General features: G+C 33.7%; 1 protein-coding gene across 1 annotated transcript; it reads left to right on the forward strand.

Moving 5' to 3' along the window:
- Positions 1–1,045: 1,045 nt before the first annotated feature.
- Positions 1,046–27,922, forward strand: LOC137930123 (atrial natriuretic peptide-converting enzyme). The gene is made up of 13 exons (XM_068773234.1): positions 1,046–1,313; positions 15,051–15,243; positions 17,219–17,429; positions 19,737–19,896; positions 20,212–20,472; positions 21,321–21,504; positions 22,252–22,467; positions 23,507–23,702; positions 24,754–24,932; positions 25,336–25,514; positions 26,195–26,554; positions 26,682–26,863; positions 27,473–27,922. The coding sequence occupies exons 1-13, from the start codon at positions 1,248–1,250 to the stop codon at positions 27,516–27,518; spliced, it is 2,433 nt and encodes an 810-aa protein (XP_068629335.1). The 5' UTR covers positions 1,046–1,247; the 3' UTR covers positions 27,519–27,922.
- The last annotated feature ends 22 nt before the right edge of the window (positions 27,923–27,944 follow it).

Consider the following 27,944-nt stretch of genomic DNA (forward strand, 5'->3'; position numbering starts at 1 on the left):
AAACACGTTCCTGACATAGTATTTATAGTCATGAAAAAACTAATGACTTAGTATTCCTTATAGAATTTGCCTTTAATAAACTTTGCGAACTATTAACTAAATTAAACAAATAATAAACTAGTAGTTTTTATAGTGGAATAAAAATTAAATCTGTTTTCGTTAAAGAAATACCTACTCTCTTACTTACAATGATTGAGACGAAAGGCCTTTTTTCCGTAATTGGCTTTCCGCAATTATTTATGCGCCAAGCGAATCTACACTACTAAGTCGCTGCGCTATGTTCACAATTTCAAATAAAAGTTTAGTGGATAGTATGAGTACTGTTATCTATATATTATAATTGTACATATTTTGCAAGAATAACCGAATCCATTTAAACCTTAACAATAATATTTTATTCAAAACAAGATTGGTAATGATAATTTCAATGATCATTATCATTATTTCAGTCGGCGGGTTTCCATTTCTGGGCTTTCCCATAGATTTCCAATAGTACCGGTATGAAGGGGTCTGTCTGTCCATTTTTTCAAGGTCGTCAATATACCTTGTGAGTGGACGTCCTACGCTGCCCGGTCCGTGGTCTTAACTCAAGAACCTTAAGGCTCGAGCGACGATTTGTCCTGTGCTATATATGGCCTGCATAGCCATTTTAACTTGATAATCCGAGGGACAATATCCGTTTTCTTACTTCATCTACGGATCTCATTATTTCTGATTCGATCTTCAAAAAATTTTGATTTCTACACAGCACTTTGCGAAATTGTTGAACTTGCTATGAGGTCCAAAATAAGAGACTACGTTTCACTGCTGTAAACAATTACCAGTGGTAATAATAATGTTAATAACGGTTTTTTTTTTAATAACGGCTGCCATTTGGTGTGTAAGAGCGCTTTTATGTATGTAATGTGGTATTAATGAAGTGTTTGACTCATGTTTAAGACTAATCGCTCGGAACTTTCGATGGTGCGAAACTTATGGACGCGCAACTCGAGAGAAAGTTAACTGTAGTCTGTACTCGTTAGCGCGTTCACTCCGCGCTCAGTCGTTGCCGTCCAAGCAAGCGCGCAGGTCACGTGCTCGATTGTCTCGCGGTGCCCACAATGTTTACATGCCGCACGATTCAGCAATACCACGACAGAAAGCGATAGTGTATCAGTGCTAAACTTGTGAACAGTGGACAAGTGAGGCGAGTCAATGCGCTTCTCATAAGGGGTTATAGTGCAAAAGTGCAACGGCCGCATGAAGCTATGACGTTCTCAGGGAACATGAAGGAGAGTAAGACTCGAAACGCTAAAGAGAGTTGGGAGTCGGAGGTGAGACCGGTTTTTATTACTATCTAAAAAAACACTGATAACTATGTCTTTGATTAACTTCTCTGGAAACGCAATGAAGAGAAAAATTATTGAAAGAAACATTAATCCCATCACTTTCTCTTAACACAATGCTATCTTTTCACATGGCAGTACTTAACAGCTTTCCAGTTATTCATATACATAACTTACTTTTTTCAGTTTCCCGTAATTTTTTATTGGAAATTTATCTGTTTTTCCAAGTATAGTAAATCAGTAATTATGAAAAAGAAACTGGTTAAGCTATGTTTATCGAAAAATGTTTCAATTCTTTTTTTCTGAACGTTATTAATTAGTCTCTCTGATACAGTGCAACAGTAGCCCTATTCGGTTCATTGAAATATAATAAAAAAATTTAAAATATTTATAGTATATCTTTTCTCACAAAATTTAAATAAACTTCAGAGATAAAGAGAAACTATCTCATTTGTGAATATAATAAGAAATATCTAAACAATGTGGGACATTAAATGTATTAATAGAAAGTTATAATAGTTTTTTAACATTTAAATGACGGAAACACTTTAGCAGTAAAGGATATTTAAATTTTTTCTCGAACAACTTTCACTGCGATGATAACAAGGACGCGAGCAACCAACTAGTCTTATGAACGGCAGGTGAATAAAGTCCGCACTTGACCTCCAAAATTACAGCATTTGTGTCACAGCCGAGTTCTTCAATTTGAAAGATCCGAATGTGTATTTAGTATTGTAAAAATAAATCTTAAAACAAACTCATAATTCAAAATATCTTTATTCAGGTACGATTTTATACTTTACTTTTGAATAGTCCATTATTTTAACATTATAAGTAGTAGGCTCCGAACGCTGATATGCTGAGAAGAGCCGACAGAAACTCAACAGTTGCTCCTTCTTTATATTATAACATCAACCAAGTAAATGTCCCAACTAACCAGATTCAACACTTTTCGATGAACTAAAAAATATTGAATGCTATAATAAAATTAATAATACTCTTTCAACTTTAAATTTAAAACAAAGAAGATGGAAGTCTGAGACATGTGAAACTTTGTTACATATGCGTAGTCAGACCCATTAAGGGATTTTTTACCTTTAACGATTTGATTTTAAAAACTAAATTACTACATAAGAATCCTGTTATTTTATTCAAATATATACTTATTTAAGCATTGAAGCCACTATGTTATATGCTGAACATCATAAGCATGTTATGATGAATATGTTATACTTTCTGGTTTTGTACTACCATATTGTAGTTTCGTTTCATACATATTCATGTACTAATGCGGAAGTCAATACATATTCTCTATATTTCTCGTAGTCGTTTTAACTGCGTCATCATTTTATAATAATCTTTAACCAAAACAAATCGAATTACGTTCTCATAAATACATAAATTTTCTATGGATAACAATATTGTAATAAAGTGTGGCTAATCCTTAAAAAAGTACTTATTAATGTAATAAGTACCTTGTCGGTCACGTTAGTTTTTTTTCACTATCCATACTTTATGTCACATTATTTTGTTAACATTACCCCGGGCAGATAGAAGCAGTAGTAGCCCAAAAATAGAGGACTGTCACTTGCGATCGTAGGTCGCCCGTTCGATTCCCGCGATACAATTTTATAATTCAAACTTTGCGCATAGTTAAACAGAGTATTGTCATTATTCGTGAGCAAGTTTCCAGAGGATGGGCTGCAGCGTCTCATAACAGCGCCAGTCCTGAATACCATAACAGACACATTGTATATTTAATGGAATCAGGCATTACCTTGCGGAAATCCATCCTAAGCCTCCACGTATACAGTGTTATTAAGAAAATCAAAGCATATTACGTTGAATTATTCTTGATTCTTAACTCCGAGGACGGAACCCGTCTAGAATTTGCGTAATTCTTACGACTGCTTATTTCTTTTACGACAACACCCGATGACGAAGCACACGTAAGCTTTCGATAAGATTTTATTGGAGTTTACTTCCGTAGTAGACAAACGAAAGTCACTGCTCTAACTCAGCGAATTGGCAAGATAAAGTGGCAGAACACAGTGCGTAAAACGGAGAGTCGATAAGACTTTAAGGTTCTTGAGTGGAGACTGATAATGGCAGATTTGGAGGTCCATGTGCAACAGATGGACATGCAACCTTGTTTAGGTTATCAGAAGACGCTAGATGCAGGCCAATTTCAACCGGACCTATTGAAAATCCATGGAGAAGACCTATGTTAAGCAATATGAACAGAATAATATGAAAATAGAGCAATATGAAAATATGACGGATATAAGGTTTATTATACAATTTAAAAAAAAATTACTCGAAAAGTTTTTCATATCAACAATAAATATTACCTCAGTTGTTGCAAGCATCTGTGAACAACGGAGCTCGCATGCCATCAAGCATTTCGTATGCCTGTAGTGATTATCTTGTTGGTACAAAAAATATTAATTAATATTAATTACGGTAAAATTAGGATTGAAATATTTGCCCTACGTTTCTATAGAAAGCGTACATCACAAAAAGAGAAATAACTGATGATCATTAATATACTAAAGGATATTTACTTGTACTATATAGTATTTAAAAATGACCAATAACCATAACAGTGTTTTAAATAACAAAAGCTTTATAAAAGTGACTGTTTGATAAAACTTATTATCGTCCACATTTAAATATACCCAATATATCTTGCATGTCCTTGTGTTCACCGCTCACTATCTTGTAGCAAAAGAAATATAGAATACAATTAATTAATAATGTTAATAACTCCAACAAAACTGGTTTACTTTTGTTGGAGTCCCAAACAGGAAATTTTAAGGCTGCAACGAATCTGCAAAAGATATTGAAAAATATAAAATTTAAAATATTAATAGCGTGAAACTACATCAATTTAACCACATTAACCAAGCAACGTTTAAATGTATGGATGCCCATTTTAAGTTATATGATTATTCTTATACTTCATTACATTATTTACTTTGTTATAAATCATAAATTTATTTATTAAAAATTAAAAAAATTTAAAACTGAAAAGATAACTAATCTGATAGTTTTCAAATGCAATAAAATATAAAGTATTGGCTTGTCAAAAAAACCCAACTTTTAATGTTTTTTTTAAAATGAGTCCTCCAAAAAATTTATGCAATATTGCATCGCAGTCCAACATTTTCTCAATCAATTCAAAACTTACAATTGTTTATTGAAGTCTCTCATACTGCATTAGCAAATAGATCAAACTAAACAGTATCCATATTTAGATAAGTAAAAATATTCTGAAGTAAAGAAATGCAATAATTACTTGTTTCTTTCTCTTTCTAACACCCATTACCATATTTAATAAAAATATAATTATTGAAATAGAATATTATGATTTTGTAAATTGATTACATTGTAAATCAAATTGCTCTTTAATATCGACATTTCTCTTGAACAACAACATTCTTAAAACGGCACGCTCTCTACAATGTGATGCTATTAAAAAATAATAATCCTTCAGAGCACCACGTTCGTTGTCTTTATATTAACAAATCGTGTCGTGTACATTAAACACAGCTCAGACATTTCTGCCATATCGGCAGTAATGACTTAGCTACCCTAAATTCCAAATACTGTAATGACTTCAAACTACTGTTTAGCAAAACATAGAGTTTAGCAAATACAACCCTCTACGTACTTGTGACACTGCCACGTACCAGCCCAGTTTTGGTCCCATTATATTAATAAATATTGCTGGAATTTGTCATGTCGATTTTTTTTCAGCACTATCGCTTTTCGAAAAGATGATTGTGAATATTCTCCTGATAATCGGATACTGACCTTGGGATCCACATAAGTGTTACATGTGTTTAGTTGACAGTTCAAAGTGATGTACACCTTTAGGCGAACACTCCATGAACATAGGCTGTGTCCATGAAGTGTCCGCCTTAACAGCTTAAGGACAGCCTCTCAATCGGGTTATGGAAATAATGTACATAAGGCTCTGGAACTACTTACCCTACTCTTAACCTACCTTAGTTACTGATTTTTTTGCAAACCTCTACTCGGGGAAACAATATTCAAAACATATTTCAAGGATTATGGTTCCAGTGACATCGTGATGCGTCAATATTTAGGCATAAAAAAATATCAAGCGTTAGTATTTTCCGCTACTGTCGTTTAAACATTACTAACTTTTTGATTTATTTTCACGAACAATTGCTTATTGTTCAGTCATCAATTATTTTAAAAAATACTAATGCTATAGTTATTTTGCTTTTACTCAATTTAATTATAATGAGAATGTCACTAGCCCAAATTATGATTTTTTTAATTTAGAAAAACTAGGAACTGTACTTGTAATTTTGCATGAAAATTCACTAAAACTTTTTTTACATATAAAAATTTACACCCGCAGATATGTAATTAACTCAATGCTGAATAGAGTACCTCGCTCCGCTACCAACATACCAGAACAGAAAAATGCGGTGTAATCAACTATATTCTAGTAACCTTGCATTATTTATTATGTATTATACTTTGTGCTTGTGTCCTATATTTTGGTTCAAAAAGTAAACAAGATGGTTTATTCACTTTTAATTCAAATGCACGATTCCCCGCTTTGGTTCACAGCCGTCCAAATTGTAGATTTTTAATATTCAATTGATATTTGTATATTTTTTTTTGTAAACATGTACACCTGCCGTAAATAAATTTGGTCAGTAGTAAGTAAAGATACGGTAGATCACTAGAGTGAGAGTGGAAGTGTGTCAGTGGTCGCTAACGGCGTCGGCCGGGCCGAGTGATCCGTGATCCGGGTCGGCGGCGAGTTCGCTGACCACGTAAAAGTGTTACTATATAGCGTTCCTCACGGAACATTAGCTTTATAACATATCTGCACGAAAATGTAGCTAAACACAATCTTAAAGATCTTTCTAAACATAATAATCAGCCTATAAAGATTAATAAGACGCAGAAAATATATTAGTAGGCAAATTTATTACAACACAATATCTCCAAATTACCAAAACCCAAAATATTGTTTAAAGTCAGTTAAGCAATATTTGTCTGCGACGTTACAAAACTTATAGGCAAGGTGAACAAATTTGAAAAGTTCACGACCTTCTAAAATCGAATTTAATCACGAAGTACATCTTCGAAAGAATTATGAACTTTATTTAGAATGGGTATTCCAAAATCTCATAAAATTTTACGTCAAGTACCACGATTATTTTTTATTAAGCTACGAAAAGATAGATTTTTAATAAAATTTTATTTTACTTGAATAGCAGCCAGTCGGACGGGCGCAAAGAATACAGTCGGTAATAGAGATGTGGACACGGGTTGTATTTCAAAACAGCTGGTCGAGAACCACAGCGCAGTGCTCTATTTGTATTACGTTACTCGGCATAGAAATTTAAACCGCTAAATCTGACCAAAGCCTTGTGTAATTCATACAATATTTCAATATCACGAAACATGATACTTTTTTGTTTCTGCCATTTCTAATTGCTTCAATATTATATATAATTGAAAAAATTTAATATGTTTATATTATATATATACACATTCAATTTTTTTTTAATTAAACTTAAAATAAATAACATAGATGACAGGGTTCTTTAAAAAAACATGCAGATACAAGAGCTACTCCGGACAAGCAGATTTGATTATTATTCTTACATATAAGAAGCATAGTTAAGATGAGGAAGTAAGAAGAGGATGCTATTATTGCTTTTGCGTTACGAGATTATATAATAAGTGTCAAAAAGTAAGGCGTTACTGTGACAGAGCGATATGTTTGTATAATCATTGTAAGCCAGTTAATTGTGCTTTGGGATATTGTTCCAATGAAGAATATTACAGCAAATATTAAAAATAAATATAAGACAATTACATATTACTATTTATGTATGTTATTTATTAAATTATAGAAGTATAATCAAATTCCTTAGTCATTATTAATAATGCTCGTAAAACATATTACCAAATTAAGATAACATTACCAATATCTAAGTATATAGTATAGACGGTGTTACTATTTATTTGAAAAAGGGTAACAATTTCCACCCAACCCATGACACGAATACCACAACCATAAATAAATAGGCAATGAAAAGGTTAAACCTACATAGGTTTAGCTTGACTCTTGTTTTGACTTTTAGATCCTAACAACTACCATAGGCTTACTTTAACTAATCGATTCTGGTTACCTTATTAAGTTAATTAGCTGTTAAAGTTACCATAAATAAAAACTGCTTCTGAAAGCGTTTTCGGTTGATGATACTTAATAGGCATAGAAACCAAATGATTATGCTTTTTTCTTTATCATAGACAAGTTCATTGGACTCAATCACACCATAACTGACGTAAGTTGCTCGTTGACAAAATTATATCAACTTTCACATCAAGCCACGACCACTTCCAGTTTTAATTGTCGCTTTCATTGCCGGTAGTGTCTGATCCGGATACTGTACGTCGCTGCTAATTAGACGTGGCCAATGCCCCTTAAACGCCAAGTACAAGTTTAAAATAAATAAAATATGTTTCTAATCTAAGAAAAATTAAGCGATATAGCTATCAGTTATAATATTACCAGTATGTTGTTAGGTAAATGTAACAAATAAAACATAGATATAAAGTACATAGAACAATTGTTTATTAATACATATCCATAAAAATTAATACAATAAATACACACGCTCTTAACTTAATACATCCATTCTAAATATCCATTTAAAATCTATTTATTGGCCCTTTAAGCGGCACTTTTTTTCTCGCGAGGAAACCCTCCAGAGAATAAACCTTCTGTTGCGGGGTCAACGACAGTGTTATGCGAAATTTTTATGAAAAATATGATTTATGTTAAAACCACGGTTTTCTTTGACTGCTTTTGTTAAAACAACGGGAACGCTTTCTCGTACTAACGATAGTATGAGAAAGCGTTCCCGTTGTTATATTACGTTGTTTGGCAAAACTACAAAGTTTTAAGAGCCAAGTGCCTCAACGTCTTAGGGTAAAGCTGCAACCCACCACCCGTCATCATAAAGACACGAGCAGGATTAGATCGCATGCTACTACGGGGCCAGAACACGTGTGACGGATCACACCAAATCACACCAGGCTTTGTTATGAAGGGTATGGTATAACCTCCTTCAGTAATCACCCCTTTCTCCAGTTGTGCATGAAGAGCTCAATATTTTTTCTGGGGCCTCCTTCTGCAATACTTTGTTCTATTGTTCTAACAATCGGGTAAGAAGAAGCCATTACCCACAATCTCTCTCACCCCAAGCTGTGCATTTCTCGAGCCTACGCTGAGCCTTGTCCTCATTGCTACCACACATGTTGCCACATAGTTGACGACTCGTCTTCTATACGGTACAGGCACTAATCAAAGCATCCATTTATCTTTCCACAACGTCCTATATCCGCAAAGTTAATTTTTAACAATTAAAATACACCGCGAAAATATAAGTTGATTTACACTGATTTTCAATAAATCAAATTTTACAAAACGTATATATAATTAAACCATTTTTGGGTGAGAAATAGCTGTAAATAAACATCAGCAGTTGAACTAAATAACTTTAGATGAATTAAACATAAATAAATACAAAACTGTCACGTTTGCACCGGTCGAAAGTGAGGCTGTCCGCATTATCGAAAACGACAAAAATGCACCGCCATACTTGCGCACGCCGCCGCGTTAGGCAAAAACGTGAGGCGGATTTAGGTCGTGACAAGTGCGACGCAAACGCCTATCGAATGCCTCAAACTGAGAGGACAAGAAATACAACAAAGGTATACTTTGATAATACTATTTTAAGTTTACACGTCAAATACATACAATGCGTACAATATATAAACAATAGTTATCTTTAAAATTCTAAGATATATTCAAAGAAGTCTATATAGTCTAAGAAGATAAACATTCCCCTTTCAATTGCCAAAGTACAGATAATCTAAAACCTTCATCGCAATCCTGATTGAGACATCTTTCGATTATTAGAATTGCTTTTGCTATTGCGTCATCATTACAACGAGTTCTAAGAAAGACATAAAAGCTTAGATTTAGTATGATCAATGAGCATTTAAAGTTAATTGATCATTAGAGAAGAGCAAATACTTAGAGTAGATAAACATAAAGCCATACTTTATTAACAATAAACGTTAAATTTTTATAACATTTTAAATACGAGCAGTGCATTCACCGTTGTTGATTTAGACCACCCGACATTGCAACGTTTTAATATGCTGCGTTTATTTATTACCTTTATGTATAAAATTGCACATCTTATTGGCTCTGTAACCCCACTTATTGCCATGTTCTCAAAGCGAAACACAGTCATAGCAATGAACTACAGTACAGTCAGTCAGGCGCCACGTACCAACTTAGTTATAGTTTTATTTTGTCACGGACAAATAACAAGGGCAAATCTTGTCATTAACAGCTTCAGACGTGGGCCGACGCTAAAGGCGCTTAACCTAGACCTCCTTACAGAAGCGAAGCTCAAAGTTTCTCTGAAGGACTTCGGCTCTAAAATACTGTTTATTACCGTATGGGCCACCTAGCCCACGGGTTGCTTGCGAGGAACGTTGAAATGAATGGATTGGCGGGGTCTTGGCTAGGAACATCGGCTAGGTTGGTTCCACAACTATTAGTTCACACTATAGGGATAATTTTTAAAGCTAACATTCCAACAACTACCTCAGAGCTACCTTCTCTAGCAAAGGAGAGCAACAATTAAAATAACATAATAAATTAGGATCATAAAATATTAAAACTAATAAACTTTATTGTTCAAAACATGTTATAAGAATTTTTAACGACGTATTAAAACTGAGGATAATGTTCATTATACCAATGGAGTGGTGAAATTGAAAACATGTCACTGGGTCACATCCACAAGCTCGTTCTCACAATTTCATTCATTGAATAATGAAATGCTAATTTACTTAGCCTTTACATAAAACAAAATCTTTTTCACGAGTCATAATTATTTCTTATCTGTTACTTAGACTACTTGTATTATGTTAGAAATGATACTTGTAATGAAAGTTCGTAATTAACTGTTATATTACTTTGCGGATGATATGCAATCTGCTAGAAACTATAAAGCAGTAATAAAAATGCACAACATTTTTATTTGAATACCGAAATTTATAGAAATGGACTGTGATACGAACTCGATGTCGAAACTACCACAGAACCTTTGCAATAAAGCTCTATTTTACTACAGTAATGCCGCTAAAGTTCGGTGTTGTAACCATGTCATGATTTCTATGGTATTTGTAAAGTTTAAACTGGTGATTTCACAATATATACACACATATATTGTTTAAATATAGGATATTCTATGTGTCACTGATTTGTTTTACGTGTTTTTTAATAATTACGTCTGGGCTAATCAGGTATAATTAACAAAATATTTAACAATTTATAATTACTATCATATTGATCATGTTGGCTTTATCGGGATATAGTAACGGTAGTTACAGCACCAGTCTTTTGAGGTTATTTGAATTTCCTAAGGCCAAAGAAGTCTCCCTGCATGCACTAACTTCGACTGTCCACAATCTGCTTGTGTAGAACACTCTATTACTTCGGCCTTATTGCACGGAGGAGCTCGACAATATGGATGGTAAAGAGGCCAGAAGACAGTTAGCTACTAGTTGTACTGTCGCAATTTCAAAAAATGCATGCGAAACCACCTTGCACGGCTCCTTAAAACTGTCACTAAATAGAACAATTTGTATAAAGATAGTAGTAGAAACTGACTCACTTGGCAACGACCCTCTGTCATGAAGAAGCAACGAAAAAGAAGAAACTAATATTGATATTTGATTATAAATATTTGTATTTTGTGTTAATAAACTATTGTAATAAGTGCTTGAATCTTACTCTTATCTTCCAGTTCGCGTCGGACAGTACTTTTATACACATTATAAATCGTTTGGCACCGAAGATCTCATTGACAACTAATAACTATAATTTTATAACTTTTTATTTTTGTTCACATTCTTCTACATTAGTTACATAAATTAGTATTATTATAATTTTGCAAAGTAAATATATTATTTAATCAACATATCGTTTAATTACAGGTAATTATAAAATGGTAATTACATTGTAATAACAGCATTATTAGAGCCGCAGAAGTATTTTTTTCTGACCTCGTTAGTAAATAATTGTTAATTACCTTTCTTTTTAATTTGCATTTAACCTTCATTAGATAGACAATGAACCTAAAACATATATAAGTAACACATATAATATACTGATACATACTTATTTATTATAAATTTATTTATTTTAAATTTATTTTTATTTACAAATTTCTTACATGCGCTCATTTAGTTAATTCCTTATTTAACGCAAACTTTGAGGTGGCCATTTGCACTACATCTAATATGGTTTTAAAACAATTATTTATTACTTAGCTGAATTGCATCGTTGAGAAAATTTATCTTAAATCGTGCCGTTCAACCGTGAGAAGCGTCTACGCAACACTATTAACAATAAAACGTTGTATAACAACGTTAGAATATAGGCTTATCAATATAAAATATTCCTAAAGAAATTTTGTATAGACTTCGACTTTACAAGTTTAAAATCTGATTTCAATGTTGCAATGTAACACAGGCAGTTTTGAACGTCTGACTGACATTTGTAACAATAATAGAGCGATACTAAAGATATTGCGTTCCCATAGAGAACGTACAACTTGTGAACAACAAGGTAATGGATTGGAAATAAGCAAATCAATAACAAGTATCAATATTTAACCTTGCTTTTGTTTATGTATAAAAGTTTTTGGTAATAACGTGTACTTTGATATCCGATTAAGTAAATTTCGATGGTTATAAATTTAATTCAAGTACATCTCTCCTTTTAGGTAATTTTCTTTGAAGATTTTTATTATTACTTTCATAAATATTTTTGATAATTAGAACCCCGAATATTTTTCTTGTACATATAATTACGAGGATGCCTCGTATTTCAAGTCGAAAGATGTAAATGGAATTTAATTTAATTTTACCCTTTATGAAATGGGCTGTTCTACCATTTTTAAAACAAATAAATGAATATATATGCTTCCTATTATTTATCATGCTTCATTAACATTGTAAGATTTTAAACGAAAACAAATTTAAATATCTCGATATAGCCATTAAGAGAAAATCTAGTTCGACGTAATATCTTTATCCTTTTTAAGTATTTTCAAACAAATAGAGGATAAGTGAAAGTAGGACCGATTTCTAAAAATGAAATTTCTATATTATTCAATGAATCTATATTATAAATAATTATAATGGCCTCGGTAAAATTGGTTTTATTAATTAACAGTTAATCAATAGTAGTTAAATTTATAATCCCATAATGAACACGTTAATAATCATATCGTGCAAAATATGACAAACAAGCGTATAGATAATATAAAAACAAGAGCATTGCAACAATCTATTGGCGGCACATTTAAAATTCATTGCTCTCTGAAGTAATAGTCACAATAAAAATGTATTCGTAACAGTTTGCAAACAATTACGTTACAGTTACACTTAAATTGCAAAGTATGAGCGCGTCAAGCGTGTCCTTCGACGATGGACTTGCCATTTGTTACACAGGATGATTGTTTAGAAATGTAAAAGCTTTAATGGTGTGATTGTAAAACTCATTTGATATTAATTAGTATATAGTATGGTACATTATCCCTATACCAAAACGAATGATTTACAAAAAAATACGTTATTTATCTACGTGTTAAAATTAAATATTGTTTACCTTGGGCCCATGCAGAGATTGTACAGTCAGAAATTATTGGCCTGCTGAATCTCAATAGAAAAATATATATTTGAGTCGCTAACTTTATATGGGGCGTTTGGTAATAACTTTAAAAGCTTTTTGTTGACAATTAAGCTGTACATTTACCCCTTTAAAGCCATAAAAGCCTATAACTAAACTGAAACAAAATTTTAAATGCGCCGAGACGTGTAAGACGATCACTTAACGGTGACTAGATATAGATGAAATTATTTTACGGGAGAGAAATATCATTATTTACCCTCGTAGTAACGACGACGGGTTAAGTTAAATATGCACTGACTAGCACTCCCCCTCGGTGATCCACCTTCGTCGCTTCCCCGTATAGCAAAGAATACTTTTGCATACACACGGAGGTTATTAACCGTAAACTGATCATCGCGAATTCAACACACAAACTACTGTACAGGCTTTTGAGATTAAAAATGAAGTGCAAAACCGTAATTTTAAGTCTAATATTACGCAAAAGCTAAACTTTAAAGTTCCAAATGTCTTCACAGGATTCTGTTATTGTATACCTTATGCAGCATCACCTTCCAGCATGAAAATAATTGCGAAGACGAATCCTGTAAGGCCGCAAATATTTTTCGCAATATTTCCTAGGCGAATTGTAACAAATACCATCCTTTTTAATATACAGATTATCAACACGATCAATGTATTTATATACAATTACAAAAGAATACACAATGATTAAAAACAAAGCTTTGTGTTTTAATTGCACGATATACCGAGCGAAAGATATACACAGCTCGTGGTCAGTTTTCTTTGGCCTAGGGAATTTTGGGAGTACTAATAAAAACAAAACTTCAGCATTATTCTTACGTTTTTGGAACAAAATTTTAACCACATATAAATTTAAACGAACTGACAAAAAAACATAACCATTCTGGTTCATAAAACTACTCTGGACGTTGTTAGCATTCATTTGTTTGTTTCTTCGGGGAATTATTGAGAAGTACAATATCTCGTAAAACTGGTAGAGATATTTCACATGGCATATCTTGTATAGTCTTCAACAGCCATTGCGATTATGATGGTATATGCGCCTCTTGAGGTATATCATATTACATATGATGGTATATCTCAAAAGGCATCGAATATCCCAGCTTTATTGTCGTCACTTGATCTCCCGGCAGACATTATCGCACCCCTGCTTTATCCAGAACATTCTCGAGCCCTGGAAGCGAAACATGGGCAATGAAGCTATAATAAAATTTATTTTTATCCTATTAAATTGTCATCTCTGGTCAAAATATCTTTTCTTTTCCATATCAAAACATAATTAAATTTATAATAGCAAAGATTGTATTATACTTCGTTAAAGTATAATTTACAGATAACTCTGTTCTTTATAAAATGTCTTATCTTGATCAGTGTCGACCTTGCCTAAGATTAATTTTAGTTCCATTCACAAAGAAGGTATAAATACCCATAATAAAAAGAGCAAGAGCAAAACTTAATGCGTGAAATTCGTCTTAAAATTCAACAAATCGATCATGGGCTAAGTGTATGCATGCATAAATTTCCAGGACATATCTCAGATCTTCCTTTTCTTAAAATTAAAAGTCTTTTTTTTTTTTAAAAAAATGAGTTTTTGATTCATCGAAATATGTAAATCTTAGTTTGTCGACTCATTTAAATGGAGATATTATGATGTATATCTCGAACATTGTTATAGTTTTATAAATAATATAGTATTATTTAAAAATAGCAACTGGTTAATTTCATGCCAATTCTTCTTAGCAGATAAGCGTTACGAGCCGTTGGTAACTTACTAATTCTAATTAAAAATTTAAGCATGCTGTTAATGCCTAATTAAATAAGAATTTCACGAAAGTAAACTTAAGTGATAAAATTCTTAATAGACATAAGAAGGTTTATTTTTGCGACAAAGAATTGTTACTAAGGTTCTGTTTTGTTGGTAGCTTGGTTACGGCTGGTCACGCGGTGGCCAACGACGGTGTCGCAACCATCGCCCGCCCGAGTCTACGATGTCTGTGAGCAGCGACATCAGGTTCACACGGCGGAAGCTGAGCAGACCGTGCCGTGGATGCTGCGCCGCTCTCGCCGCGCTACTTGTACTTCTGCTGCTCGCCGCCGTTGCCGTCTACCTCGGCCGTTGGTACCATTACTATAAAACACATCTGTTCATCACCATCATCATCAACATATTAGCCAATAGATCCACGCCGCATCTACCGACTCGTGGTCACCACTCCTTTGCCACTGAGCCCTCAAGATCATCAATGGCACGGGTGATGTGTGTCCCCCTCTCTGCCATCACACATGCCAGTAAACGTTACACTGCCATAAAGCGAAAAAAATTAAATCAGTTTTAGAATGATAGCTTTATATACCGATTTAATGTCTATATTATGGTTTATAAAATATTTTTTTTTATTATTTTCCTTAGGAGTGTTTCTTTAGTCTCCGTAAGAATCCACACATGCACTAACGAAGACATGAACACAATTTTTTCAGAATTGGTCGAATCTTTTTTAAGCCTCCCGCTTAGCTAAATATGGATATATACATATATCGATCATTTTTGATTTACCTAGATAGATTAACCTAACATAAAATCCTGGATAATTTTCTTACATAATAATGTTAATTTGTATACTCTCTTACGTATTATTCGACAGAAATTATGTGACTCACCTGACTAGAAATATAGTTTCCTGAGTCGCTAAATAACCTTCATCAAAACCGGTATAACATCGTTTATTGATTCGGACGAAAATTTGGTATGTTTTAGTGTATTTTATAGACCTTATCAACTTTAGAAACCTTAATCAAACGCTCGCCAATTATAAATATAGTGTGTGTTAGGAGATTTATAGTACTTCAAGTAACAGAAATAATGTCTTGAACATCTATACGCACTTATAAAATTTTAATTTACTAAAAGCTACAATCTCGTTAAATAACACTACTCCCTTGACAAATTTATATCAATTGGTTATTAAAAATAATAGTAATTTTAACAAATTATGTGTTCGATTATTTTGATGTAGGGAATTTATTTCTCTTGAAATTAACTACTTGAACAAGGGAAAACTAGAAACACGTATCCAGTTTTGTTAATTATTAATATATATTTGTAGCAAATCTACTACTGCTTTTACTAAGATATGATTAACCTGTATGAAACATAAAACTAAATAAAATAATACGCGATCGAATGAAAACAATGGTATACCTAACTATTGTCATTAAGTCCATCAATAAAAAGAAAGTTTCCCGTGGAAATAAATCGTGATGAGACTTCCGTAGGCTTTTGTCAGGGTTATAACACAATTGATTTTCGTTAGAAAATTTCTGGATGAAGTTAATGTCAGTATTAATGACCATGGATTTTGTTCGTAAATAATTATGATGTCAACAGAGCTAGAAGGTGACATTTATCGCCGAAGCCCGTCACCAAGCCAAAGGCCGGCGCTCGCATCGGCCTTGCATTCGCCACGACAAGTGCGTCGATCCCGACCCGATACGCCCTTTTTTATATGTATTAACGACTGTTACTGTTTTCCGTGTGATGTATTTGTATGATCTGCAATAGATAAAAATAATTTTATATGAATAGTAATTATAACATCTAAATATGTGTTTGAATTACATTTGTATCTGTAGTGAATATATACTATAAGCTTTTACATCTATTTAACATCGGCCTGTCTAAAGTTATCACTCTGAATTATGCTATATTAATTTATTTTTTCTATTGGAATGCGACAGGCCAATAACTTGTGACAAGCAACAGAAAATGAGTATTTACCTATAACCAATCACCTTGTATAAATTACGATCGTATGAATAAATCAATTCTCAGTGCATAAATAGGATTTATTATATAAAATGTCTATCAATTTTCGACGAACTACTGCATAATACTGTGTTTTGGTTATATCAATAGACATACAAGAAAATTTCACAACGCTCTTTTTTCGGGTCAGACTATTAAAAGTAGAAGGAAAATGATCACCTTCCTAATAAATATTTTTTAAGGCGTGAATTTATGCTTTTGATCTTTAAAACTATATTTGTGCTAACGGAATAAACATAAAATTAAGTAACTTAATTTTGTTCATAGACATGTATCTTTTCGGAGATCCATTAAACCGGCAAACGTTTCGTGGATCGTTCGTGGTGTCTTCATGGGGAGAGGCGGACACAGAAGATGTAGATTTAGATTCAAGAAACACTACGCGTGAACTTGAACTTCGACAAGCGCTACATGATACCTACAGCAACTCGGAATTGCGATCATGCTTTGTCTCTGCTGAAATTTTAGCCCTTGACAGGTAAGTGTATTACACAAAACTCAGACTAAATAGCTTTATTATTATATCATTTATAATAGTCAAAAATCTTTTCTTTTAATAAAGTTAAATAAAATACTTTTCTACTATGGATATGAAGACTGGGCACAAAATGTACCAGTATTTTACAAAACATCATGTACGCTAAAATAGCAATACAGAAACAGATATAATAATCATCATTTCAACAATAGGACTTTCACGGCTGGAAATAGGCCTTGTCCATACATTCACAATAGGACCAATTTAAAACAACTTGCATTGCACTATTGAATTTTTTTTTGATTGCACTTGTCAAAAAAGTGATATAATAGAGCATATGTTTATCTATTAATCAGACAATAAATATAGAGTAAAAAAAATTTAGGAAAATGTCTGAATAGCAAAAAAAGGAACTCAAATAATATTAAATCTGTTAATAAACAACAGTTTTGCCCGTATATGCTTTATAAAGATTATTTTTTATTCAGTACAAACATACTAATCGTAGATATTTTTAATTATCAACAAAGTTACAACAAAGAGTTATGTGTAAAAGGCGCAATTTTTTCGCTCTAAATGAATTCATTTTGGTTCATTGAGTTCCCCCTAAAATTTCATAATATTTACTAATGTTTTCCAAAAAAAGGTTTTGCCTATTACATATATACATACATCATTATTTTTACTAATAACTGTAATATTTACAAAGGTTTCGATAACAAGTCTAAATTACCTTAACTTTTATTCATTTACATTTAATATGAGATTATAATTGTATTTAATAATGAAATTAATATTCGTAGAGTAAAGTACATATGATTATTACTCTTGTGAAGCAAAAACGCGTATTTTCTTTTCACCGTATTATACATAAGTACGTATAAGCTGCTCGGAGAAAGTTCGCTTTCTCGACATCTCGCGAGATCTGCGATCAAGCGTGTGGCAGGACAATAAAAATAAAAGTTCTATGTTTCATTGAAAGAATCGTAATTGACCCGATTATGTTGTTTAAAGCGTGAAGCAATAACACATCTTGTTGTTATGTTACGAAACATACGTTTTAGTCTTACAATTACTTTATCTAGTCGTACTGAACACGGCATGTATAAATGCGGAACTTTGTTAAAATATTAAAAGTAAAACGTTTAAATTTTTCTCGTTGTAACTTTTACGGATGTTACGCGCTTTGGTCAATATTTTTATGTAATTTAGAGAGGCTCTCTGAGACTTTTAAATTTTTGACAATAATATTTCGTGTTTTACCAATTTGTTTAATTTAAATCTTGTTATTAAAAAAATATTTGCTAACATTTTACGACGTACAAAAGAATTAAGACATGTAAGTAAGAAAATCGAAATAATAATAAAAAGTTGAAGAAAAATCTTGATAATTTTTTTATGTCATGGTTGTGTTAATTAGCTTGATAGGGTAATAATTTCTAAATGGAATATTAGTTTTCTTAAATGTATTTCATCAAATAATCTTACACACTCCTTTGTATCTACATATTATAAGAAAGGGCTATATAACCTATGGAGTGATTGTACCCGTAGTATAGAAAGTACAAAGCTTCGGAATCCAATCACGCACAAACTTTCCCGTACCAATAGAACGCCGCATGTGTCGCGTCGCACGCTGCCAAAAGTTCACCCGCTTACTAACGCCTCTGCCTTCAAAATAGGGTACAGTGGCGTTCTACTTTCTGATACAGAAGCTCTCTCTTCAAATTCTCAGAATAAAACAATAATGTACAAAATGATTTTACTTTTCTTTTATTCTGTAATCATAGAATAAAAGAAGAGTATTTTATATATTTATTGTATACACACTTATTGGGTGTATACAATAAATATATATTATGTATATTTATTAATAAGTGTTATTATTAAATGTCTGTTTTCATTAAATAATAAAAGATTAAAGCTTTGCAAAAATCAAAGGTTATTTCGTATACGTTCACCAGAGCTTTAGCTATTGTCATGCGTGTATACACACATATATAAGTCTCCAAATATGTACTGGCTTAGAGATTTAAATTTTGGTAGAAATATTTTTTTGCCGGGTAGCTATCAGCGGAGAGCGGAACCCACGAAATTACTCCCGAAAAAGCGTTGAAGGCACGTTTATCACAAAACACTCACCAGACCAACAATTACTGTTGGTGGCATGTGAACAGTGCAGTATCCCAGATAATTTAGTCCGAAAGCTGCACTTCAGAGCCTATTCCATCGATTTATTTCTTTATTTGTGTTAACAATACGTTCACTTTTATATATATATTGTTTTTGCTATTTCGGTTTTTGCAGTGCTGAAAGAGGTGAGCGAGTTCATTTTGAGGTTTCCTTTGAGCCAATCTTCACAGCGGTGAGCACCGCCGACGTGATAGCAGTGTTGGACCGCGAGCTCCGAGCCCCCAATACATATTTTAAGATTATCAACATTCTTTACGACACGTTACATATTGAGGTATACTAATTAAACTAATTTTAAATAATTTATGACTAATAACATACATTTTTTAAATAAAATATTACGTTTATATGATAAATAATAGTCCTCAAAATTAATAAATATAGTATATATATAATTGAATATTAAATTTTCTACTATCCCAAATGAAAAGTAATATAAAGAAAACTGTGGGGTTAGATGAAAACTCCGCAAATAGTTGTAATATTAATTTTTTATCAATATCTCATTGAACAATAATTTCTGTACCAAAAAATTACATTAGATAAATAGCCGTAACAAAAGATCTATAATCGTCATGTTGTTACCCAGGAAAGTTCAGTTATATCTTCACAAGCGCTAAAAGAACCGGACGCAAGCGAAGAGGAAGTAACAACAACAGAAGCAATGTCATTCGAGCTTGTAGAGGAAGTGAGGGAATGTTCGCCTTTGACGCTACCACTTTGTTCACATCTCCCGTACAACATCACCACTTATCCTAATTTAGTAGCACATCCATCAAAAGAAGCACTCATGCGCGATTTGGTCGCATTTAGAGAACTATTGGATGCCGAATGTTCCCATCTTGCCCAGGTTAGACTTTCAAATTAATTATCTTTTGTACTTTTATATTCAATGTTTCATGTATCATCACTTCAGTCGAAGGACAGCTCCTACTGAACTGAACTAAATATCCATAACTCGCATACAATATAAATACATATACGGATAACCTCATCAAATACATACAAACTTAAATATTTTTTGCTACCGTATTTGAACAATGACCATCACAATCCTCACTTGTGAAGCACCTATGGAGAAAAGGTTGTTTAGAAACAAACAAAATCCCATGAACCCATTGCAGTTTCTTTCAATTACGGTTTTAGTAACATCGTAGAAAAAATCAATATAATCTCCAACAACAATCTAAACAAATAAAAACCAAATCTGTTCTGTATAAAGTTTTCTTGATATGATTAAATAGAAGATTGAAAAGAAAGCGTATTCGCGAACTTTACGTTGACTTGATGTTGTTTACTCCTATGGGTGTCTACGCAGGGTGATTGTTTAAACGTGTAAACACATTAAAGGGGTGAAGATATAACTCATTAATAAGCAAAAAACTTTAAAACTTTTACTCCAATTTCCAATAACCCGATGGGAATTGGAGTAAAAGGATAACTCTGAAATTTCTAGCATTGTTATATTGATTTCAATACGTAGCGAAACCGAATTTTAAAACGTTTTTTTGATAGTATGTTATCGTTAGATTAAGTTTATTTTTGGTTAAGGCGTACCATAAAGCAATTGAGAGCAAAAGAGCAGGTATAATTTGTCCTCCTTTTAAAGATTTTACACTTATAACCAATTACCCAGGATAAAGAATTAAATTAGGGATTCATGCCGGTTTTAGAGTAAAGTTTTGTGTTTGTACGCAGGACTTCGTGTGCCAGATGCTGCAGCCGCGCTGCACGGGCGGGCGGTTGGTGCGGCCATGTCGCGCGTACTGCCGCGCCTTCTACGCGGGCTGCGGTGCACGCCTGCCAGACCGCCTGCGAGCACATTTTGACTGCGCGCGATTCCCCGACTACTTCGGACCTGATTCTTGCGCACCAGAACCTGGTATTATATGATTCCATCATCAACGTGTCTTCCGACATACGACCACTGCCACAAACAGCACAAGGTCCGCATCCAGCGACTTCTTGCGACATTCACTGCGTCGCCGGTGCACAAGTGGTTTTATAATTAGTCAATAGTTACATCTGATAACCATCACTTACTCTCGTCGCTACTACCACAAATCTTTAAGTCACGAGTAGATGGTTCAACGAATGAAAACCACAAAGCCTACGATGGAGAAAATTAAATATGGAACTATTCTCAAGGATTGACAAAAAATCCAGGGTGGAGATAAATTTTTCCAAGTAGCTCTAAAAATTACAAACTGAAGAGTCAGTGGATGAGCTAAAGCTGTCGTGCTACTCAAAGAATGAATTTGTTTGTTGATTAAAGTGGAAGCCACATCTATTACGAAGAAACGTAGGCGTCTTTCTAGATGGAGTAACAACATAGGAACGGCGCCTACAAGTGGGTGAAAATACACTGAAGAATAGCTTTCCACTAAAACAGTCTATAATCCAACAATCATAAACCGATAATGACGATGATGAAACTTGGAAAACGGTTTGCACGTTAACATCACCGTTATCATCTGTTCTATTTGATATTAAGTTTTTAAGATTACAGAATCTTAGGAGTAGAGAGGGTCCCTATCCAAATTGAAATGAAAGACTGTTGTTTAAAGTATTCCATAAGAAACGCTGCACATTATTAATATTGATTTAATATAATATTGTTTCGTCATAGAGTGTAGCGGGAGATTGCAACGCATGGCGCTATCGCGGTGGGCATGCGACGGCGTGCCGGACTGCGCGGATGCAGCTGACGAGCGCGAGTGCGCGCATTGTACTGTAGCGGGTCCGCGCGCATTGCGCTGTGCTCTGCACCCGCAGTGTCTGCCCCTGAACCGTCGCTGTGACGGCACGCCCGACTGTCCTGATGCCAGCGACGAAACCAGCTGCTGTAAGCTTCACTTGAAAACTACCCTCAATTAGTCTATCAGCATTAAGAAAGCAGTGATTATTGTGTAACAAATTTAAAAAGTCCATCAAACAAAACTATTATAGCGGGGATGATTTTTAAGTGATAATGTTCATCATGTCAGCCAATAGACGCACACTGCAAGGAGTAGCTCTCTCTGCAAGATCGCACGATACATGTTCGATAACCGATTTTGTGATACCCGCATTCATGGTGATAACACAGCTTGGAAATTAAATGCACCACTGTGTTAAGAAAATTGTAAAAGTGATACAATAAAAACCCTATGAGTTTGTTATGGTCTCCTTTCAGGTCAGGGTGTGTTTTCTACCGTTGTAGGATAAAGTTTAAAGATACCAATATCGGTTAGCTCAATTTGCTTCTAATTTCTATCAAATTGGGCCCTTCCGGCATTCTTCCCAGGATGTAAACAAGTGGTGACAGTAAATAATCCTATATAGATACAAAATGAATAAATTAGCTGTTGCGTTCGACAATATGCTTACTTTTCACTATGAGATTGAATTTCAACATGTGTACAATTTCTTTTTAACATTTTTTCAATTCGTTCCATTTGTAAATTTCATCACTAAGATTAATTGTAAAGTCGATTAGGTAAGAGGGTTAATGTATTCTTGCATGATTTACTGTTCTTAATTCTGTCCCTTTCCATGCCCACAAATAATGTGTGGGATAATGAGCGAGGAACAATTTTGCACTACTGTTAATGTCATATTTAAATTAATAATTGCAATTTATTTAATAATTGTTCTTTCACATCTAATCATTACGTTTGCTTCGTCTCAAAAGATATCAAAGGAGCTTTCCTTACTAACTCCCCGGACTGCCTTAAGTACCCTTGTCGTTGGTCCCCATCTTGATGAAATTCTAAAAGTGTTGTCCTATGTTTGCCTGTAGAGCCTACAAATATTTAAAGTACACAATCCAAGCTACATATGCGTTTGTAGTGATAGTGAAATGAGTTAGGAACTAAGTGAGTGTTTTATTGTTGTAATTTTAGTGTGGGTGAGTCGATCGTTGGCGTCGTGGAAGCGCGAGACGAGCGAAAGCACGTTGGGCGCAGTTCGGAGTCGCGGCGGCTATGCGCTGTGGGCGGAGCGCGGTCGCGCCGGCAAGATCTGCGCCGCGCCTTACGACGCCGACAAGAAGGCGCTCATGAACGTCGCCAACTCGCTGTGCAAGCTCTTAACCTTCAGGTACCACAAATTGTCCATACAATTAAGTTTATGTATTGTTTATTTATTTAATACTCTTTTTCGTACAATCAGAAAAGTAATACGTAAACAAATAACTAATACATAATAACTAAAACAAAGTACAACGGGCGGTCACTCAAGGCAAACTTATTTTAACTATTAAGAATGTACAGGTTTATTAAATAGAGTTGTAATAGCTTTAAAGAAGTTATTATACAGCTCATTACCAGTCAATTAATATACTCTATTCAAAAATCAATTGTTACAGAAAAAATAAATAACGTAATGATAATATAATTAGAAAAAATTCGTTTTCAAAATTCGGATCACAAGGTAATTATTAAAATTATTGTTTTTACCTTCTGACCCTGTAGACCAGTGTATCCCAACGTAGGGCCCGCGCCCCACAAGAGTAATTTGATTTTTAAGAGGGAGCAATTCGAAAATGGAGTCAATATGATTTTAAACCTTCCGCTCGGGACCATTTAAATGCAATGCCAGATGTCAAGTTTAAAGTTAAAAGCAAATTCTTATTAAATATAAATGTATACAAAATAAATTGGAAATGCTGGGCATAAGAATTTTAAAAAAGCTGAGGTGGGGCATGGCAAAAAAAATGTTGAAAAACACTGCTGTAGACTTTGTACTACCAGAAGTTATTGGCTTTTCGCATGTTGCATTTCAATAGAAAAATAAATTATTCTAACATATTTCAGTTTTTCCTTTATACAGGTTTATTGGGAAAAAGTGTAAAACACTTAAAGCTTTTACACCAATGAGTAAACACCCGATGTACAAAAATACAATTTACTAGGCTTTAATAGACTGCACTAAGTTTAAATATATAATTATATATTAATTAATATTCTTCGGTACTCTTGCGAAACCATTATGCTGTTTTCGGTATTTTTACACCTTTTTGATTACCCTATATTACATGATGATGTAATATAGGGTAATCAAAAACATGACATTTTACCCTAATGTAATTGCTTTCTTCGGAATAAATAAAAATACTAACATATTTTCATTTACCCATTATTTTCTTCAGATCAGCAGTAACCGCTGAAGCTGTACCAGACGGAGAAATAGAAAAGGAAGAAAATGCTGATGAGAATCAAGAAAAACCTGAATATGTTGAAGTAGTTGATCCCTTAGCGGGAGAAATTTCTTTTGTTAAAACTGAATGCCCAGAGAGGAATGTTTTAAAGGTTGTTTGTGATCAACTAGGTAAGAAAATATACTTTTTACTTAATTAATACGGTTATGGTTTTTAATACAAATATACATAGTTGAAAAGTATAATTGCGGGTCGTATCAGGGCCAACTTGGTGCACAGTATTCTCGCTACGACAGACACAGACGCTAGAGTTAGTGCCAATAAAACCTACCGAACCTACTAAGGATAACGAAATAAAAATAGCAATTACATATTTTTTTTCCTTTCAGCATTAGTTAATGCTCTAATTTTATAATTTTACGGATCTTTTGAAAATCTATAGGAGTGTCTGTGTACAACATGGACATCATTACGGCTGAAATAATGGCGATGATGACAATGAGACTATTTTACTTTTGGCGAGCTTTTTTTTTCTTTTAGTAAAGTCATTTATGCCGTTATATTTTGGTGTAGAGTGTGGAGTAACATCGGCGCGCGGGTCTGAGGCTTCCTCGGGCACGTCAGGACTGCCGCGCTCAGCCCGGCCTGGAGACTGGCCGTGGCACGCCGCGCTACTTCGCGCCAATGTGCACGTGTGCGACGCCGCCTTGCTGCATTACAACTGGCTCGTCACGACAGCATCTTGTTTTCAAGTATGACATGATATCCTTTTACGAACCTCAAGTTGTCCAATTTGGAATCATTACATAGATAAGACACGTTAAGTTATTGATAACCACTTAAATAAACAGTAGACCTTATAAAAAAGCTCAAAGCTACCGAGAAAGCAATGGAGAGCGCTATGGTGGGAGCTTCGCAGTAAGATCGCATCAGAAATAAAAAGAGTCGCAGAAGAATCAATGTAAACGACGTAGCCAGAAGAATTACTCGTCCGAAGTGGCAGTGGGCGGAGCACATCGCTCGTTCAACTGACGGCCATAGGTTTTTCAGGGACTAGGTTATTAGATGTTATTAGATGCGGCGTGGGCATAGGCCCTCTACTAGGTGGACCGACCACATAGTTAGGGAGTTAGGGTCACGAGAAGTCTATCAATTAATATGGTGTAGACTTACATAAAAAGCTAGTCCAAGATTAAAAATTAATACGAAAAAGCTACATTACGTCATCGTCAGCGACGCATCGAAAACGTGAATTCCACAGAAATATAATTCTTTATATTCATCGGGCGAAAGAGATAGCGCTACAATACTTCTTGACTTGTTATTGGCTGATTTTATTGGTTAACCAGTTTTGTTAATCTTAAATAGGTATTAATACATTCATACATACATTGGATATATTTAACGAATAATTATATTGTTTCATATCCAGGGTCAACCGAAAGCGGAATGGACGGCAAGATTTGGCACCGTTCGCATCCAAAGCACAACACCGTGGCAACAGGAACGGCGTATTGTGGGTTTGGTTCGGTCCCCCGTCGAAGGCAGCATGCTGGCTTTAGTTCGATTAGAAGAGCCGGTCGATATGACAGATTTTGTTCGGCCGGCGTGCATTCCGGATACTAAATTGGATAATCAAAGTATCTGTAATACGCTGGGTTGGACAAGGAACAGAGATCAATTACAAAGGATTCATATCACAGCTACTTCAATGCAGACCTGCGAGAATGTAAGCATCGCGACTGCTAACGGCATTTGTGCTGAACCACTCTACGACCAAGACGACTGTGATGTAAGTTAATCTTCCCTAATAATAAAATGTAATATATATTTAAATACACTTCCACATCATACCATGTATTTCTTCCTGTATATATTCTTTAAAAATGTCTATATTTATAAAGATTATTTGATTTCAGGAAGAAGAGTACGCCGGAAGTTCCATGATGTGTTTCAATGAAAAATCAAAGAAATGGGTATTGGCAGGCGTGAGTGGATGGCGAATCGCCTGCTCTAAAATTGGTTTAGGCAGACCACGAATTTATGATTCCATCTCGTCTCATGTTGACTGGATTCAAAAAACTATTTCCAATTCCGCAAGGTGACCTTTTACAACAAATAACTAGACTTAAAAAGACTGTATTCTATGTCTTATTAAATAGAATTAGAATAGTAAATAATCTGTTAAATCTTTGCCGTCCAGCGATTAAACGGAGATAGAAGAAAAGATAATTCACGTTAAAATGTGCCAATAAACTAAAATGTATCAACAAAAAACAAAATTGAAACAGAATCGTCAGACAATTGAAATACGCACACAATACGGCGATTAAATGTGATAGTTCATAGTTGAAAAGACACACGCAGAGACATATTTTCCCAAGTTTTATTTAAATATTGGAAATTGTAATTATTATTGTAATTATTAAGTTTAAATTTATTTGGATAAAAAAACAATTAACTGATATTATTATGAACATTTAAATTTGGAGAACAATAGGGCGAAACGGTTTTCCAGATAAATTAAAGCATAATTTAATGTATTTGATCACAAAGGTGAAGGAATATTCTTATAATTACAGATAATACAGACAAAAATTTAAATCATTTCTACCATATGCATACCAAATTTAGTATCCTTCCAAAATAAACACAAATGTTTAAAAGCCTAATTGTAGGTTAAACTAATTTCTTAATTTTCATTTTTAAGGCTAAATCAATTAATAAAGGCTTCTGAAAAAAGCACTCGGAAATGAAGTAAGTATTGGTTGTTCTGAAATCAAAAACGGACAACAAATTAAAAATGCTTAAACCTTTTACAGACAATAGATTGCAGAAATAGTTTTACATAATTTTATCTGAATATTAAGTAAAAAAACATTCAGACTAACACTTACATATTTGTAATTTGAAACAAAGATAGGATAGGAAAACTAATAAATTGAGAAGTCAGGTAAAACCTAACAACCTGTTATCTCTCGAAAAATGGTGAAAAATTGGATCAAACATGTAGATGGCAAGATATTAATATAGTTTTTATGTTTAAGTAATGTTACATACCATTTGTAAAATTTGTAAGAATGTACAAAATAAAAATGTATAGATTTACAAAAGCAATACTCAACTGGCTTATCAAAATTATCTTTATATAATTTATTCTTACCACCATTTATATTAGATGA

This window comes from Battus philenor, unplaced genomic scaffold (genome assembly GCF_028537555.1).
Source record: "Battus philenor isolate CCGP_79_NKW_IND1 unplaced genomic scaffold, ilBatPhil1.0.hap1 SCAF_6, whole genome shotgun sequence".
NCBI lineage: Eukaryota > Metazoa > Arthropoda > Insecta > Lepidoptera > Papilionidae > Battus > Battus philenor.

Bases quoted from the DNA above. Each gene is read 5' to 3' on its own strand.
- LOC137930123 (XM_068773234.1), top strand. From the start codon at position 1,248: ATGACGTTCTCAGGGAACATGAAGGAGAGTAAGACTCGAAACGCTAAA. The intron at 15,244-17,218 runs GTTGGTACCATT...TTTTGTTCATAG, and splicing joins CGTTGCCGTCTACCTCGGCC to ACATGTATCTTTTCGGAGAT. The intron at 20,473-21,320 runs GTTAGACTTTCA...GTTTGTACGCAG, and splicing joins AATGTTCCCATCTTGCCCAG to GACTTCGTGTGCCAGATGCT.